The sequence below is a fragment of the Equus asinus genome, chromosome 11, assembly GCF_041296235.1.
Source record: "Equus asinus isolate D_3611 breed Donkey chromosome 11, EquAss-T2T_v2, whole genome shotgun sequence".
NCBI classification, from domain to species: Eukaryota; Metazoa; Chordata; class Mammalia; order Perissodactyla; family Equidae; genus Equus; species Equus asinus.
In genome coordinates this window covers 67,686,633-67,703,287 of record NC_091800.1, presented here as the reverse complement: position 1 = coordinate 67,703,287, position 16,655 = coordinate 67,686,633, and the positions used below count along the sequence as shown (strand labels likewise).

General features: G+C 37.8%; 1 protein-coding gene across 1 annotated transcript in view; it reads right to left on the bottom strand.

The window, feature by feature from the left end:
• GPC6 (glypican 6) overlaps positions 1-16,655 on the bottom strand; it is a 1,011,638-nt gene that overhangs the window by 741,628 nt on the left and 253,355 nt on the right. Inside the window, exon 2 of the mRNA XM_014864850.3 lies at positions 12,568-12,726. Within this exon, the coding sequence (XP_014720336.2) occupies positions 12,568-12,726 (159 nt within the window). The remainder of the gene's footprint in view (positions 1-12,567; positions 12,727-16,655) is intronic.

Here is a 16,655-nt window from a genome sequence, read left to right as displayed (position 1 = left end):
CTTGGAAGTTTACTGTTTATTCAAAAATATTATTTAGGGCCAGCCTGGTGGTACAGTGGTTAAGTTTGCATGCTCTGCTTCAGTGGCCCAGGGTTTACAGGTTTGGATCCCAGGCATGAACCTACACATAGCTCATAAAGCCATGTGGTGGTGGTGTCCCACATACAAAGTAGAGGAAGACTGGCACAGAAGTCAGCTCAGTGACAATCTTTCTCAAGCAAAAAGAGGAAGATTGGCTGCAGAGGGTAGCTCAGGGCCAATCTTCCTCATCCAAAAAAACCCGCATAAAATTATTATATAGACACACACACTAAAGGATATAAGGCGTCCACTGAATACATTTTGTTCTCTAATCCACATACCTGCTCTTTGCCATCAAGTAAACTGAATAAACCCCACAGTGTAAACTTTGTTAGGCGCTCAACAAGGATTTATTTATTTTCTTTTTGTGAGGAAGATTGTCCCTCAGCTAACATCTTTTGCTAATCTTCCGCTTTTTGCTTTGAGGAAGATTGTCACTTAGCTAACATCTGTGCCAATCTTCCTCTATTTTATGTGGGAAGCCACCACAGCCTGACTTGACAAGCAGCGCTAGGTCCATGCCCAGGATCCAAACCTGGGAACCCCAGGTGACTGAATCAAAGCACACAAACTTAACCACTAGGCCACCGCACTGGACCCTCAACAAGGATTTTAACTTTTGTCTACATGACTTCAAAATCAACAGTCAATTCAATCATCTAAGTGAAAATGAACAGGAGCATCCATTGATTTTTCAGAGAATAGAATGATTTTTCCACTTTTTAAACATACTCAAAGACATACTGATGGATCTACTCCTCAAAGACCTTAATGATGGATCTTAATGATGGATCTCCTCTTTTACTTGTGTCTTTTGTTCCACAAACAGAATCATCCCTGTATCCTTCTTGATTCCCCATCTCCATGTCTTCCCTCACATTTCTACATCCTTCCTAACTAATGTCCAAATCCTTTCTAACTTTCAAGGCAGTTTTCATTCTGTCTTTTCAGAAAATTATTCATGGTCCTCTCATCATGAAACGATTTCATTCTTTTCTAATCTTTTATCTGTATTTTCCTCACAGCATCAATCAGTATTACAGTTACTTATGCTCTTGTCTAAGTGGCTCTGTGGGACTGCTGGCTCCTTGAGGACAAGAAAGTCAACACAATGATGATGACAAGGATGAAGAACAGGGAAGAGCCATCATATATTAAATATTCAGTTTTTGCCAGATTCTTACTAGGCTCCTTACGTATATTTTCAAAACTATGATTATTACACTCATTTTGACAAAAGAAAACATGGAAACCAAAGAGTTCAAGAAACTTTCTAAGTCACTTTAAGAAATTGCAAATCCTGTATACGAAGTCTGGTCTGCTGATTCGAGGGCCTGTGCTTTTAACATGTCTTTTTTTTTTTTTTTTACTAGAATTTGACATAGTGTCATGAACATAGTGTCATTCCCTTCTTCAACTATGGGGAATGAAAGGGTGAATGAAGAAAAGAATGTAGAAACTGCACTAGGCACCTGGCATCTATGTGGAAACAAATAAAGAGATTCCTGATTTAGAAGCAGCAAGAGAAAAATACTCTCAAACACTGAAAAAAGCACTCATTTTTGGAGAATGTTTTAAGCAGTTTAAAAATGTATAACACTAATATTAATTGAAACTGGCTCTCCAACTTCTGTAGCTGCAGAAGACAATCCAGAGTTCTATACACTAGAGACAAACTAAACCTTGAAACGGACAGGAGGCTGTGCCTGAAGGCTAATCCTCTATTTATGGGTGGAATTGGGACACCCGGGCCTCACAACATCCTTAGAAGCCACTTCCCTTAGGAAACCGTTTCCGAGCACTGTGGGGAGAGTGAGAAAAAGCCCGGCTGACCTCCTGATAACTGGACAAAGTCAGTAGACCTTAGAGGATTCAGAGAGAACATTAGAAACGTTCATGTTGTTTTTCCTTAACCTTTTTTTGTTAAATCGTTACTTCACAGGAGGATTCATTTGAAGTGCTTCCTTGACCTATTCTTTAACAAAAAACATGATTTAGTACATCATACAAACCTTCAGAACTATGCTGTCATCATTCTGAAGGGCTTCTACTTGCATTCTAAATAAAGACCACCAAGTCAATTATGGGAAAAGTCATCCACAGTTGTAGTGACAAAATGTTATGAAGTATGGGGGAATGAATATTATCGCCAGAAAATAGGAAATCCTCCCTCCCACAGGGACTGGGTTCTGCTTTTCATTTTATATTTATAAACCATTAAACATAGGAATTAAGAGCTGAATTTATTTTATATTTCAGAAGTTATCTGAGTAAACTTTCATGAGAAATCATATATTGATTATTATTACATTTTTACCTCAGCATGCTCGGAGCTCAGTTTTTTTTGTTTTTCCCTAGTTAGGCATAAATTTAAGGTAACCTTAAATCCTCTAACACTTTAATGTTAAATTATTCAAATTTTCTAAAATAAGCACGTTACTTTAAAATCAGAAAATGCTATTAAAAATTAAGTTATTTAGCTTCAAAAACATCATCCTAGCTAAAAGAAAGCCCCAAAATAAAGAAATTAAAATGTATTTTTTTACGTTGCAAAAAAACAAATATCTGTTAGATCTATAAACTGGAAAATAAAAGAGGAAAAAAGAAAATAATTTTATAGTTCACAAATACAAAAAAATTTCAAATAAAGTATAATTTTGATCTGCAAAAGATCAAATGAGTTATGGATCTTGAGTGTAATTCACTGTTAAAATCAGAAGGAAAAAAGAGAGACTCGTTTAATGTATAAAAATCATTTTCTGGGGCTGGCCCCGGGGGCGCAGCAGTTAAGTTCGCATGTTCTGCTTCGGCAGCCCGGGGTTTGCTGGTTCAGATCCCGGGCACAGACATGGCACCACTTGGCAAGCCATGCTGTGGTAGGCGTCACACATGTAAAGTAGAGGAAGATGGGCACGGATGTTAGCTCAGGGCCAGTCTTCCTCAGCAAAAAGAGGAGGATTGGCAGCAGACGTTAGCTCAGGGCTAATCTTCCTCAAAAAAAAAAAAATTTCTGATGGTCAGTAGGTGCTTGGCCCCATCTTACATAGTGGGGACCTTTTATTGGCAGACCTTAAACTGACCTTGATATAATAGAGCAAAGATTTAAAAATCTCCATCATCTTTCTGTGCCTCAGCTCTATGTCCTGATAACTGACCTTTCAACTCCACTTAACCTGTGATACTCAAAGTGTGCTGGCCCAGAGACCACTTGCTTCAGAAATGTGGGATGCATAAGCAAAATGAAGATTTCTGAGTCCATCCAGACCAAAGAGTCAAATTCTCCAGTGTTTGAACCCAGGAATCTGTATGTTAATTGGTCTTCCAGGTGATTCACGTGCATCTTAACCCTTCTTAATTTGTGTGTGTGTGTATAATGGAGAACACACTTATGCTGCTTTTTGAGGTAAGGGCTTCTACTTGTACTCTAAATAAAGACCATCTTTGTTCTGGGAATTTAAAATGAGTTCTACTAAATCCACTGGAATAACTGCTGCTGAAATCAAATATGACTTCCAGGTTTATGGACCTTAAGAGTGAATAGATAACTAGAATTCAAGGCTTCCTATTTTCTTCTGTCGTACTTATTACAGGAACTTAAGTAATTCATCTGACCAGTCTGTGCCCTTGGGTCTGTGCAGGTCAGTGCCACAGTCAGACAACACTGAAGCATTATTAAGTATGTTCTGTATTAAGTCAAGTATAGGAAGATAAAACAGAAATAGGAGACCTAATCCCTATACTTAATGAGCTTAGACTGCAACAGAGAATATGCAATAGATCATACTTTTTTTTTAAAGAATACTGTTAAAAGAACACTAAATAGGAGCCAGCCCAGTGGCACAGCAGTTAAGTTCGCATGTTCTGCTTCGGTGGCCCAGGGTTCGCCGGTTCGGATCCCAGATGCGGACCTATGCACCCATTGTCAAGCCATGCCGTGGCAGGTGTCCCACATAGAAAGTGGAGGAAGATGGGCACAGATGTTAGCTCAGGGCCAGTCTTCCTCAGCAAAACAAAACAAGAGGAGGATTGGCAGTGGATGTTAGCTCACGGCTAATCTTACCCCCCCAACAAGGAACACTAAATAAGTGAAAATGATAAGGTGTCAACTACGTAAGCATTGAGGAGAAGGACACAGGAGGCCTGAGCGAACTAAAACCTGTCATGACCACAGCACTATTCTCTTAAAAGGAGAAAGGACGCAACAAACTTTTCAGAAATAAAAAATACAGGAAGAAGTACAATTTCTTCAAACATGGAAAGGCCTTGGAGGCCTGATTCCCTCTATCTGACTTCAAAGTTTGCTTTTCATTTTCAAGTTGTTTGGATTCAATTAAACCACTAGGTAGGGAGAAAACAGGATGAAGATCATGTCCTACTATATATAGTCACCCCAAGAATAATATTTGTCCACTTAATGAATATAACAATCCTTTTGAAACAATCATACGTGGAAAATTTTGAAACCATAATGAGTGATTTTTTTCAAAATTTCTGAGTGCTGTGAACCGTGACGTCTTATTAGCTGATCACTGATTCTACTTCCACATTTGGGTTCAGGATTGTCATCCTGTCTAATGGAATACTTGGAATCATACGGAATTAATTGCTTAGGAAAGCTGTCTCTTCCTTCAGATTTGCTAAAATGCCAAACTCTAAGAGCTCATGTCAATGCTGTCATTCAAGCAAAAATCACTGGGTGACTGTTACTTATAATGCATTTATAACATACGTTTTACAATGCTTCTGAATCTTGCCAAAGTTTGTGTTTGAGTAATATGCTTGTCTTGGTGTCCAAATATCTTCTAAACAAGAATTTAACATTTTGAATCACACTTAACAGGGAGATCCAAAGACAAAGGCTCATTTTAATAGGCCTGTTCATGTAGATAGACCAGACATGCCATTTCTAGCAAAACAATAATAAAATGTTGGCTGGAAGCAGAAGCTAAGTAGCCTTGATCTGAGTTAAAATTCCTATAAGTTATGTTCCTCTTTGCAATTTGAAAGTGGTATGCTCTGTTTAACTTACTATTGTTGAATACAAAAGACGTAAGAGTGGTAATACCTTTTGACATTGCTCTGTATCAAAAATGAATACACAATCTGGAAATCTTCAGTCCTGCACAAGTTCAAGTCACTTCTGTCTCTTTTTTTTTTCTTTGGTTGAAGAAAATTAGCCCTGAGCTAACATCAGTGCCAATCTTTCTCCATTTTGTATGTGGGACACCTCTACAGCATGGCTGACCAGTGGAGCTTGTCCACACCGGGGATCTGAACCTGTAAACCCAAGCCACTGAAGCCGAGCGTGCAGAACTTTAACCACTCAGCCACAAGGCTGGCCCCACTCACCTCTCTCTTTTTAAAAAACTTTTTTATTACAGAAATTTAGAAACCATACAAAAATGAGAATATTATAGTAAACCCAATGGACTCATCAACAAGTTTCAACCATTATCACCTTTCTGCCCGTCTTGTTCCTTTTATCTGCCCATCTCAGGGACTCTCTCAGGGCAGAGTGTGTCATTTCAGATAAAGACTCACCTGAATTATTTTCTTCTGAATCTTAGAACTCTAAAAGCATATAAATGCTTTTCTTATGCCTTTACCATGTTATTTGTTTGATAAAGGGAAATCTTTTATATAATGTCTCAGTGGAGGAAGAAGTTTTTATTCCAATTGCTTATCACGAGGGAAAGTCAAGAATCTCTTGATGCAAAATCCCAGTTAGGGAGTGGATGACTTAAATTGTTTCCTACTGCAGGTCACACCTAACTGGAGATAACAAGTTCTCTATTACCTTTACGCACACTATACAGACCAATCAGTCTACACTGAGCTACTGGGCTCTAAGGTCCGACGACAAAAATGTCTCCACTGAGCTCTAATTTACACCACCATCAAATATTTTTCTTGATTTTCATTAAAATAAGAAAATCAGTTTTCTCTATTCAGTGGCAGATCAATTTAACTAAAATAAAATTTCTCCTGTAATTTACCCACACTTACTCAAAGGATTAGTGAGCCACTGTCAGGGAACAGATACTCGTCTGCTCATTAACATTCATGACCAAGAACCCTTCTGGTAGGGCTGGTTTCAGTGTCTGATAGAGCAATACTTAAAAGAAATTGGCTTGTCTGTGAAACAGCTGCTCAGTGAAGCCACCATGCAAGGGAATTGGTGATAATAAGATGAGAATATTACATCTACACTGGGAGCATAATGTGTTTTAAGTTACTTTGAGGTGTGTGATAGGGGTCTCAGAATTAGAAAAAGATTGGTAGTCCATCACAGAGGACATGAAGCTGCTGATTAGCAGTGTGCTTCCCGAGTTTTGAACCATCTGGCCAAAGAGAAGAAAGAAAGAAAGAAAGAAAGGGAATAAACCACATTTAGGCAGACACATCGCTCTACCACTACCTCCCATATCCTATCATACTAACAAATACACACATGAAGACACAAACACAAACACACACACACACACACACAAGCCAACGTGGAATGTGAAACATTGTTTAGGGAATGGCAAGAGGTAGTCAGTTGAGGACTGTGGTAAATTAGGATACAGAAATAGTCACTCCTTCCCCCACCTCCACCTCCATGAGAGTTCTACACGTCCCCGCCCCATAGATGTTGGGAATGACCACGAGATTTGCTCTAGCCCATGATACCTAGGAAGACAGTGTGGCAATTCTGGTTTAAATGTTGAGGGGCATCATGCCTCCATGTATGCACCTTAGCCTACAAACTGAATCATGAGAAGAACATGCCCAAGAGAGAATGCTGATTCCAAAAGAATAAGAGACATGTAGAGAAGACCAGGCCAAATTCATAGTTTACAGCTAAGCCTAGCTGAATATAGCCTGAAATAGCCAAACTCTAGCCAACGCAAAGACACATTAAGGAAAAATAAATGCTTCCTGTTCGTGTCCTGAAATTTTGTGGTTTGTTGTTACAAAGCAATAGCAGACTGAGACAAAACCAAAAAAGTTTCTGAAAAATATCTACATAATAGATATATGCTAAATGTCAATAAATTAATATTATTTGGAAGAAATCAGTGGTAAACATGTTTACAACATGCCCCAAGGACCTTGTGGACATGGATACAAAATTTCTGGTGCCTTTGTCTCCTCGTGCCACTTCTTCAACTATCACAGTCTTTTCTTTAAGGGTCATTCCTTAAGGGTCCTGTCTGTTCCCTCCTTCAAAAGTCTTCTCTGATGCCTCTGAGTAAAATCCTTGACTCGCTGTTTGTATTTCCCATGAACTACTTTATGACAGTCAATTCTGCCTTCTTCAGTGTGAGTTTTATACTTATGTCTCCTCAACAAGGTAAACTTTGTGACAGACTGTGACCATATTTTTGTCATTATTACTCATCTTTTTATCTCCTTCACACAAGGTTAAGTTCCTTCTATATAGTAGGTTCTGAATAAATGCTTCCAATTGAAATCACACACACACAAACACACACATATCACTCATGTGACAGGAAATATAGAAAGTTCTACGTCCATATGGAAAACTACTGAGGGTTTTTTCCTTTTCAAATAAGTGTATTCTCTGAGAAAATTAGTCTATATTTTAAAGATATCATTTCATTATTGTCATCTCTACAGTATATAGATGAGAAATGATATTTTAAAAGAAAATATAAGCAGATTTGCAGCATAAAAATACTATGCCACCATGTATAAATTATTTCCGCATTCAGTAAAATGAGAATTCCGAGGGTGTTACTATAGAATAAGTTCTTCAGAAGGATGGAAATTACTGCTCAGCTTTTTTTTTATTTTGCTTTTAAAAATGTACTTGCTGCCAAAACCTCTGGACAAATGTATATCATTAAAATACATAAATAAAAACCAGGAAGGAAAGTAAAATAATAAGACCAAGAACACACTGAAAAAAAAAAGCTCATATTGAGTTTCAAATGTGAATAAATTTCAGCTCAAATAAATCTGAAGGAAAAAGAATAACCAAAATAAAATATCCCTTCAACTAAATTTCCCTGTCTCTAAATAATACATATTCCATACTTGCTCCCAGAGAATAGGATACTGGTGCCCACATCAAGACAGAAGCTACTAGGCTTTGTGAGGTAATAAGAATAAATAATATGGCTTCATTTATTTAAGATTTTTGCACAAAACACTCATTCTTGTTTAATTAGGGGGAACTTTGCTTTGAATACTGTTCCTCCCTTTTCAAAAAATGTGGCTGGATTCTTTAGCCACCAATATCATTATTGCCTTGTTAAGGGAATATCAATAATTTTTAACCAGCATCCACTCAAAACAAATAAAAGCTAGTTAGAATTTTAACCCAATATCAACTTTCTATCACATTACTATTTATAAGTCTGATGTCAGTCAAGAGTATTAGGTTACAATGTTGGTTTCATCATTCTCGGTGGAAACTTGGCAAGTCATTTACCCTCTCCAGGCTCCAGGTTCCTTGGGGGCTGAACTATATTTAGGTGGGTAATTTTCTTTTTTTAAGGATTAAAAAAAAATCTTCCACTTTTCTCTGTAAGATATTTCCATCTCCTCCCCACAATAACTGGGGCAGGGCAGGCAGTAGGAGATAGAGGAACACATGCTGCTGATCATGAAATCTCACCTCATTTGGGGACTGGAAAGCACTAGAAAGATCATGTGCCACTGGTGGCCAAGAGCAGGGATTCAGGAGTGCCCAGCCTGGGACAGAATCCTGACTGCCACGCAATCCCTGTGTGACTTTGCACGGCAGTTCACCCCTTGTAAATACGTTAACATCTACAAAGGGCTAGGAACAGGGCCAGGTGTTGTGTATTATTACTGTAACTACTATCCAAGTGTTTGTTGTTCTCCATTTCCTAGGGTCCTAACAAATTAGCCTCTTAGAAGCACAACAGCAGTTGGGATTTTGACACAAAAGAAATTTGACAGGTCAGATAGTCACTAAATACAAAAATGCTAGGAAAATGAGTGCAGGCACAGGGATGACCCTCTCCTCTTTCTGTATTTTTATATGATTTTCTTTATTTGTTTGTGTGCTTCTGGCTGTCTGGGGTGTTTGGCAGAGGTGCAGATGGTAAGAGGTAAGGGAGAAATATGATCATTCTGCCAAGTGTATCTGGTTGGGTCTTCATCCATAATTTTAACCCCTGGGGTGGGACAGAAAAGCTGGGCTCAGCCAGAGACAAAATGGAGAGCATCCCTGGATAGGCATGAGGGGACCTCTGCAGTGGCCGGGCCCTGGCCAAAAGGGTGAGGGGCTTGCAGGGATGTGTAATGCCAGCCAGAGGTGGAAATTTGACCAGAAAAAGGAGAAAAAACAGACAAAAACCTATGAGACACCTGGAGAAACACTAGTGCCAAGAATGTAAACATTCATTTTATACACATTCATCATAACATTTCAATTCTATGTTTAAAAAGGAAAAAAAAAGCTACTCAGGTATAACAAAATTCTCTGCCAAAGAATGAAAATTTCTGCAATTGATTTTACATAATTTTTCAATTCATTGCCTCTCAGCTACAAATTTTTCAATAAATTGCCTCTTAGCTACACATTTGTAGGCTACTGGGGGTATAGAGCAAAGCTTGGCCATTTAGGAAAGTTGAGAAGAATTCATACTAATTCAGGTTTAGCTTCCAATCACCCAGTGAATATTTACAATTTTATACAGTATTATCTTCTAACTATTACCAAAGATATTAATACAAACTAGAAAAGACTGTGGCAATAAATAGAATGTTATGTTAAAGGTTTTGGAATTTCAAATTTTAGAAGTCACCTTTGCCACAAAATGAAAACCTACATGGAATGAAAATATCTCTAGTATAACAAGGGATGCAACACCCACAGAATAATTCCTAACAGTGGTTGAATTTAGCCTCTCTGAAAATAGTTTGAACTGAATCACATATATCAGGTGGAATTTAAATTGTTGCTGTACTTAATGAAAACAGGAAGTAGTCACGCTATTATATAATATAGTTGTCATTCATAAAGAAAGAATATATAGCCAACAAAGAAGTGCAAATTCCAGATGACAGTCAAAATCTCTGAAAAAGTGACACCAGAGGCAGAAATGCAAAATGGACACTGTGCATCAAGAGACCCCAGCAATAACGCAAAATGACTCACAGAGTAGGAAGCACCTAAAAATAAACCAAAAGCCCTTCAGAGCACCATTGGTTTTATCTGGGAAAATAAAACTCAGAGGCTAACATTACACAACTGATCCTAGATAGTTCTCCTGTGCTCACACCAACTGATACTCATCAATAAATGCCACGAGGAAGTGTTTAAAAAAAAGCCAAGGGAAAAAATGGAAAGCTGCCCACATGAATGCACCAGTGTTCCTGAAAGGTGACTTAGCAGGATCACCTTCTGGGGACAGGAAGATAAGTCATACAATTGCATGACTGACCTTCATGAAATTGCCTAAAGAAAGGGCAGAGATTTTAATGGTGACTTTTTAATTTTATATATTTTTATGATTATTTTCTTTAATACTGTGCTTTTTAGATGCTGACCTTACTAGGATCACATTTAGATTTTTTAAAAAGTCTAGCTGAAAGTTTCCTTGAAAAAAGTCTTAATTTCTCTCCCATCCCAATCTAATGCAGCTGCAATGAAATGCACTGTTACTAAAGAATTCATCATCCCCACGTCAGATCTAATCTTAGCAGAAATCAATGTCCTGTCAAACCAATTGACATAATAGCTTTAAGTACATCAGGATGATTTAAAATACACCTGTAAAAGTGGGGAGCAGGGGAGAGGGAAAGGAAGAGAGGAATAGACAGAGAGAGTACTTTCTTTAGTAAGACAAATGAGACCTGGGATTGAAAATTGTTAATCCAAAGATATTAAAAGTCATTGATATGAGAATTAAAGAAGTATCTGACTGAGTCTTGTTGAACAACTTTACTCATTTAAAAAAATCGACTCCCCACAAAGCTACCTTATATCTAATATTTTTATTAAAAGGAATATATGTTACCTACTGTGAATACTGCCCTGGAATTATTTCAACCTAATGTTGGAGTACAGCTTTATAAAGGCACTAGAGTTGTTTTCCAAAGACACAGGTAGAAGTTAGCAGCAACAGATCACTCTCATGTGCTTTCTGTAACAAAGGTTGTGGTGTCTCAATTCGCCTCATTTTGAAGTGATATATTATGTTCCTCAAGCACAGAACCCCTTCAGGAGCTCCTGCATGGTACTGGATTTGTAATCTGTCAATCAAGGGCAAGTTCCAAGTACTCTCTAGTTGCATTCAAGGGAATAACATTCACAGCATCACTTCTAAATAAGGAATTATTTTCACATACATCACATATAAAGTTATACACAGGGTGGGAGGCAGAAGAAGAATGTGAAGATGTTGAAACACACTTGCGGAAAAGATGAAGTCCCATTGACTTACACGGAAAATGTCACATCATCTTGAGCATTGAAAACACCACTGGGCGGACCTGCCTTTTAGAACTTAGAGGACTGACTTAAAAGAAGTTGGTGTTGCTATAATAATTTAAAGCAGCGATGAAGCAGAACATTTACCTACTACAGGGAAAAGAAAAAAGAAGAAAAACTTTGGCAAGCCTTTTCTAAACTGGCTCTGTGTGCTTTGACTGGAAAGGGCAAAGAAAATGAATGGCAGTTCTCTTGCCCGAGGGCAACTTAATATGACCAAACGAAGACTCTCTGCAATTTGCAAGTCTGGTTTACAATGAGTCATAGTAAGGGGCATTCATTTCTTAGAGCACTAAAGACTACACACCATCTAAGAATATTAACTTTATCCTTAGCATTATCAATTCAGTTGATAAAAATCAGGTTGCTTTTGAGTATTTTTCTTAGGTTCTGATGAGAAAATTCAATGCTGTCATCTTAGTAATAATTACTTTCATTCCTTGTGCTTTCTAATAAAACAGGTTTATTTAACAAATAGAATATAGAAATGAAGTCAACTGCTGATATCAGGAAATCAATAGAAGCTTTAAATGTTATGCAGCATGCCCTGTAACTACATTAATGGAGGGGCAAACGCTAAAATAAAGGAGTCCCTATCATTGGCACTGAAAACAAGCCTGTCTTCCTAAAATTGTTGTTATCTTTCAAATAATTTTAAATGATTTAATTATTTTAAAGAAAATCCCCAGATGAAAACTGAAGACAAGCTACGGTGTGACAAAACCTGAATTAAAATCACTCTAATAATGAAAAATTGAGCTAAACCTTTCAGAATAAATCTCACAGGCAAACCACAAATGCAAAACAGCTCTTTGTTAACTCAGGTTTTTCCAAGATACCACTATAAAAATTGTCAAGAATAATCATGCTTTTTCTAAAAAAAATTTATAAATGTTTAAGACGGAAAGAAAAGCTCCTGCTTTAAAAAAAAAAAAAAAGTTTTACACATAAGACCAAGATTCTCATAGAAATGCGCACCTAGAGCAAAGTGAAGTGGAAAGTGTTTCACCTACCGTCAAATTTCTTGTGCCTGGACACGAAAGTGGTGCGCACAAAATGACTTGTCTCCTCCACAAGGTTTTCAAACTCGAGTTTGCTTTGCTGGCTCAACTTGTCTTCCATTTCTGTGGTGCAGCACGTATATTCTTGAGGACAGATTCTCAAGTGTTCCCCTGCAAGGAGAAGGTAAATGTCAGCATGGAATGGTAAGGACTTCAGGGAATCTGTTTCTCTAAAATCTCCCTCAAATGCTGGGCTCCTTGTTCCACCAACCCCTCCAGCCATCCCCATGAACTTTTATCTCATCCTTGGTGTACTTAACATTTCAATCATTGTGGACTTACGTTGAATCTGATGCTATGGTCTGAATTTCTGTGTACCACCCCCCCCAATTCATATGTCAAAATCCTAACCCTTAACATGACGGTATTAGGAGGTGAGGCCTTTGGAGGTGATTAGGTCATGAATAGGCTTAGTGCCCTTTTAAAAGAGACCCCAGAGAGCTGGTCCATCCCTTCTGCCTTGTGAAGACACAGCAAAAAGTTGGGGTCTGTGGACCAGGGAGCGGGCTCTCACCAGACACTGAATCTGCCAGTGCCACGATCTTGGACACAGCCTCCAGAACCCTGAGAAATAAATGTTTGTATTTATAAGCCACCAGTTTCTTGTATTTCTATTATAGCAGCCCAAACGGACTAAGACACCTGATATTTAGTTCCTGTGCCTGTCATTTGAGTGAAGGTATATTAAAGACTTCAGAAGACCACGACGATGTTCCTGCTTTTATTTGAAATGTACCAAGTAACACTAGATGACAAGAGATGCTCTACAGTTATAAGTGTGCTTGTCTTTGGAAACCTCAAGTAAGGCAAAAGACATTCAGTCCCATCACCACAGTCTGTTAGACAGCAAGGGCAAGAAAAGATGGGAATAGTTCCTTGTGTTCTCTTTCTGCCTGTCCTTCTGTCAGAATGCATCAGTTTTTCTCTAGGTGAAAGTGAGCATGCTTTCAGTGGCAGGTCTCATGTGCCACATGTTCCCTCAGTTGACACATCTTGTCAGAGAGAAACCGTTCTCCTGCAAAGAGGAAGGCACTGATGGGTTATTTAATGCTTGAGCTATATGGAAATGTAAAGTAAAAAGTAATGAAAGTCTTGTATTTAATTCAACAGATTTATCTCTGGATATACCAGGCTACTTCTTTTTAACAATATTGCTTTCTTCAGTGCTATTTGCAAGTGGGAACCAAATCTTCGCTTCATCAAATTAAAATGGTCTGTTATTGCATAAAATGTGACTTTCCAATTGACGCAGCTCCGTTAGCATCAAAAATGTTTAGCAGAGCCTGTGGAGGGAAGAAAGAAAATCTACCCAATATCTTGCTAAATAAAAGCAACAAATTGTCTCTGTGATGAAAATCACTGTAGGCCATTGAAAACCAAATGACCAGAGCACGTGATGTAATGATTAAAATTCATGTATAATGTTTAACTGCACTTATACAAAATTATGTCCTGTAACCCTGTGGGCAGTATAGGGTATCTCATGGATCCTCATGTAGTTTGATGCTTCAGTGCCTACTTAAAACAACCTCAGGACAAAAACATGATCACAAGTGTGTATTAAAGTTAGATCTTATGTAACTTCTAGAAGGGAGGGAGACCATGAAATAGCATATGTATTTTTTTTCAAAAGAAAGGAAAGGAAAATGCATCATATTCGAGAATGATAAATATCAAATTCAAGATAACAGTTCTGTCCCAGGAGGAATTAGAATTTGAGAGAAATGCTCAAATACTTTTATCTATAATCTTTTATTTCTAAGTTCTTTGATGGATACGTGGTGCTTATTATTACCTTTACTTGTTCTGTACATTTGAAATATTTTGTAATTAAAACTTGGAAATATGTCACTAAAAATAGTAGTCACTGTAGTTGTGCCAGAGAGGAAAGCAGGGGGTGGATATTAAGAAAGAGAAACAAGATGCCCTTGACATTCAGTAGCCAGTCTGGCACTCACAGCTGGGTCATGATAGTCTATCACACCTAAACCATCTCATGGAATACCAACCTCAGACAAGATTATTCTGAGACCACAGTAAAAGGAGACACAGCAAGGCCACTTCAAAATTTTGTCTAAGCACAGACAAAAGCATGGTCACTATACCAGACAAAGAGTACGGAACACCTCTCTTGGGCAAAATGAGTGTCTGCACTTCTTTCCCATTTATAGATTGATCTTCATACAAGTCTCCCTCCTTGTTGATAAGATTTGTTGAGATGCCTTATTGTAGAATTCCATCTGCTTTCTGACAGCACTCAGTGTGGGATGAAGCCCTGCTTCTTTGAAGCTTTCTCCAAATCACCCAAGCAAAATCAAAATCCTTTAATAGATTCTTTCAAAGTCCCTCTTACTCAGAAGCCCCATGGTTCTCCGTGGTGTATTCTTACTTGCTGTCATGAGTGATAACTCAGTTTTTTCAACTACAGGTGTGTTTCTGGTCAGTTCTGATTTGAAGGTATTGACAACACCAAAATACGAATTTTGGAATTTTTTCCCAAGTGACTCTGATACTCATGTCCCATTGAGAAGCATAGTTCTGGAGTTTAAGACACTGAGAAGGAATAAGAAAGGCTTTATCAAATGCAAATGGTCCACCAATCACTAATTTTCTTTTTATAAGATATCAAGTCTAACTGATAAAGACAAAACTCTGTATCCAGATTGAATGGATATTTAGTATTAAGCTTGCAGAACGTTCCTTTCTCTGACCTGTTATAAACCACTTTTTTTAAATCCCCCTACTCCATTTCTTACTGTATTATGCACAAATGAAATGTCCCTTTCTCAAGATTTAGTATATCAGGGCTGCATTCTACTTCCGAATCATTACAATTGAGTTTACAACAAAATGCACAGGACTTGCGGTGAAAAACTGACCAAAGAAAAAAACAAATAAACATTTTATGACCTGAGGGAAATAGCCGTATTTGGGATATTTGCAGAAGAAACCTCATGGCTCTACATTCATGAAATTAGATTGGAGGTGTTATAATCTCTAATCACTCCAAGAAAATCAATATTTTATGTCAAGTGATAAAAACAGAAAGATACTTTCTATGGGACAACTTTAAACCAAAATATTTCGTGTGCGTGTGTGGGTGTGTAGGGTAATGGAGGTACACGTAAGAGACTGCCTTGCTAAGTCAGCGCAGTATTAGACTTTTTATAGAACCGGAAATGTCCTCAAGAAGTCAACCCATTTCTCCTTCCATACATGCGTCCCTAGTAGGGAGAAAGCTAGAGAGATGGCGAGACAGAGATAGATAAGCTTGGAGAGAGAAAGTGAAGGGAGGAAAATCCTCAGAATGTTGAAGAATTCTGCTGTAGGAAGAGTAAATGTTTTATGCAAAGTGCTTGTTAGAGTGTCTAGGGAGAGACCATGATGATGTTCCGAAGCATACAAGATCAAGCCACATAAAACATGTGGTCAAATTTAGGCTGAGCCTTGTTGTCTTTCCGAAATTACTAAATAAGAAGGTTGTGGGAGAATTGAACTACTGAAGTACAGTTCTTCTCTCGCCCTCATCTAGGCCACTGATATTTGCCAAAACAACCTGAGGACTTTAAATGGCAAAAGAGACTTAGGACAATTGAACAATTTATTCTAAGTGAGTTTATTTATTTTGTTTTTTGGCTCTAGAACAGGGGTTTACAAACCATGGCCTCTGGGCCAAATCTGTCCTACCACCTGTTTCTGTAGAACCTGTGAGCAAATATTTGGAAAAAAATCAAAAGAATGATATTTTGTGCTATGTGAATGTTTTATGCAATTCCAATTTAATTTTCCATAAATAAAGTTTTATCAGGAAACAGTTCCACCCATTCATTTCTGTATTGTTTACAGCAGAGTAGCTATGACAGAGACCATAGGACCTGTAACATCTGAAATATTTACATTCTGAAATCAGACATGACAGCTACTCTGCTACATAAAGAATTAGCTCTAACCTTTCCTATTCCAATTTCTCCAAATAGCAAGAATATGACATTTCTCAGCTTAAATACTTCCTGACACTTCAGAGTATTTGATATAATAAC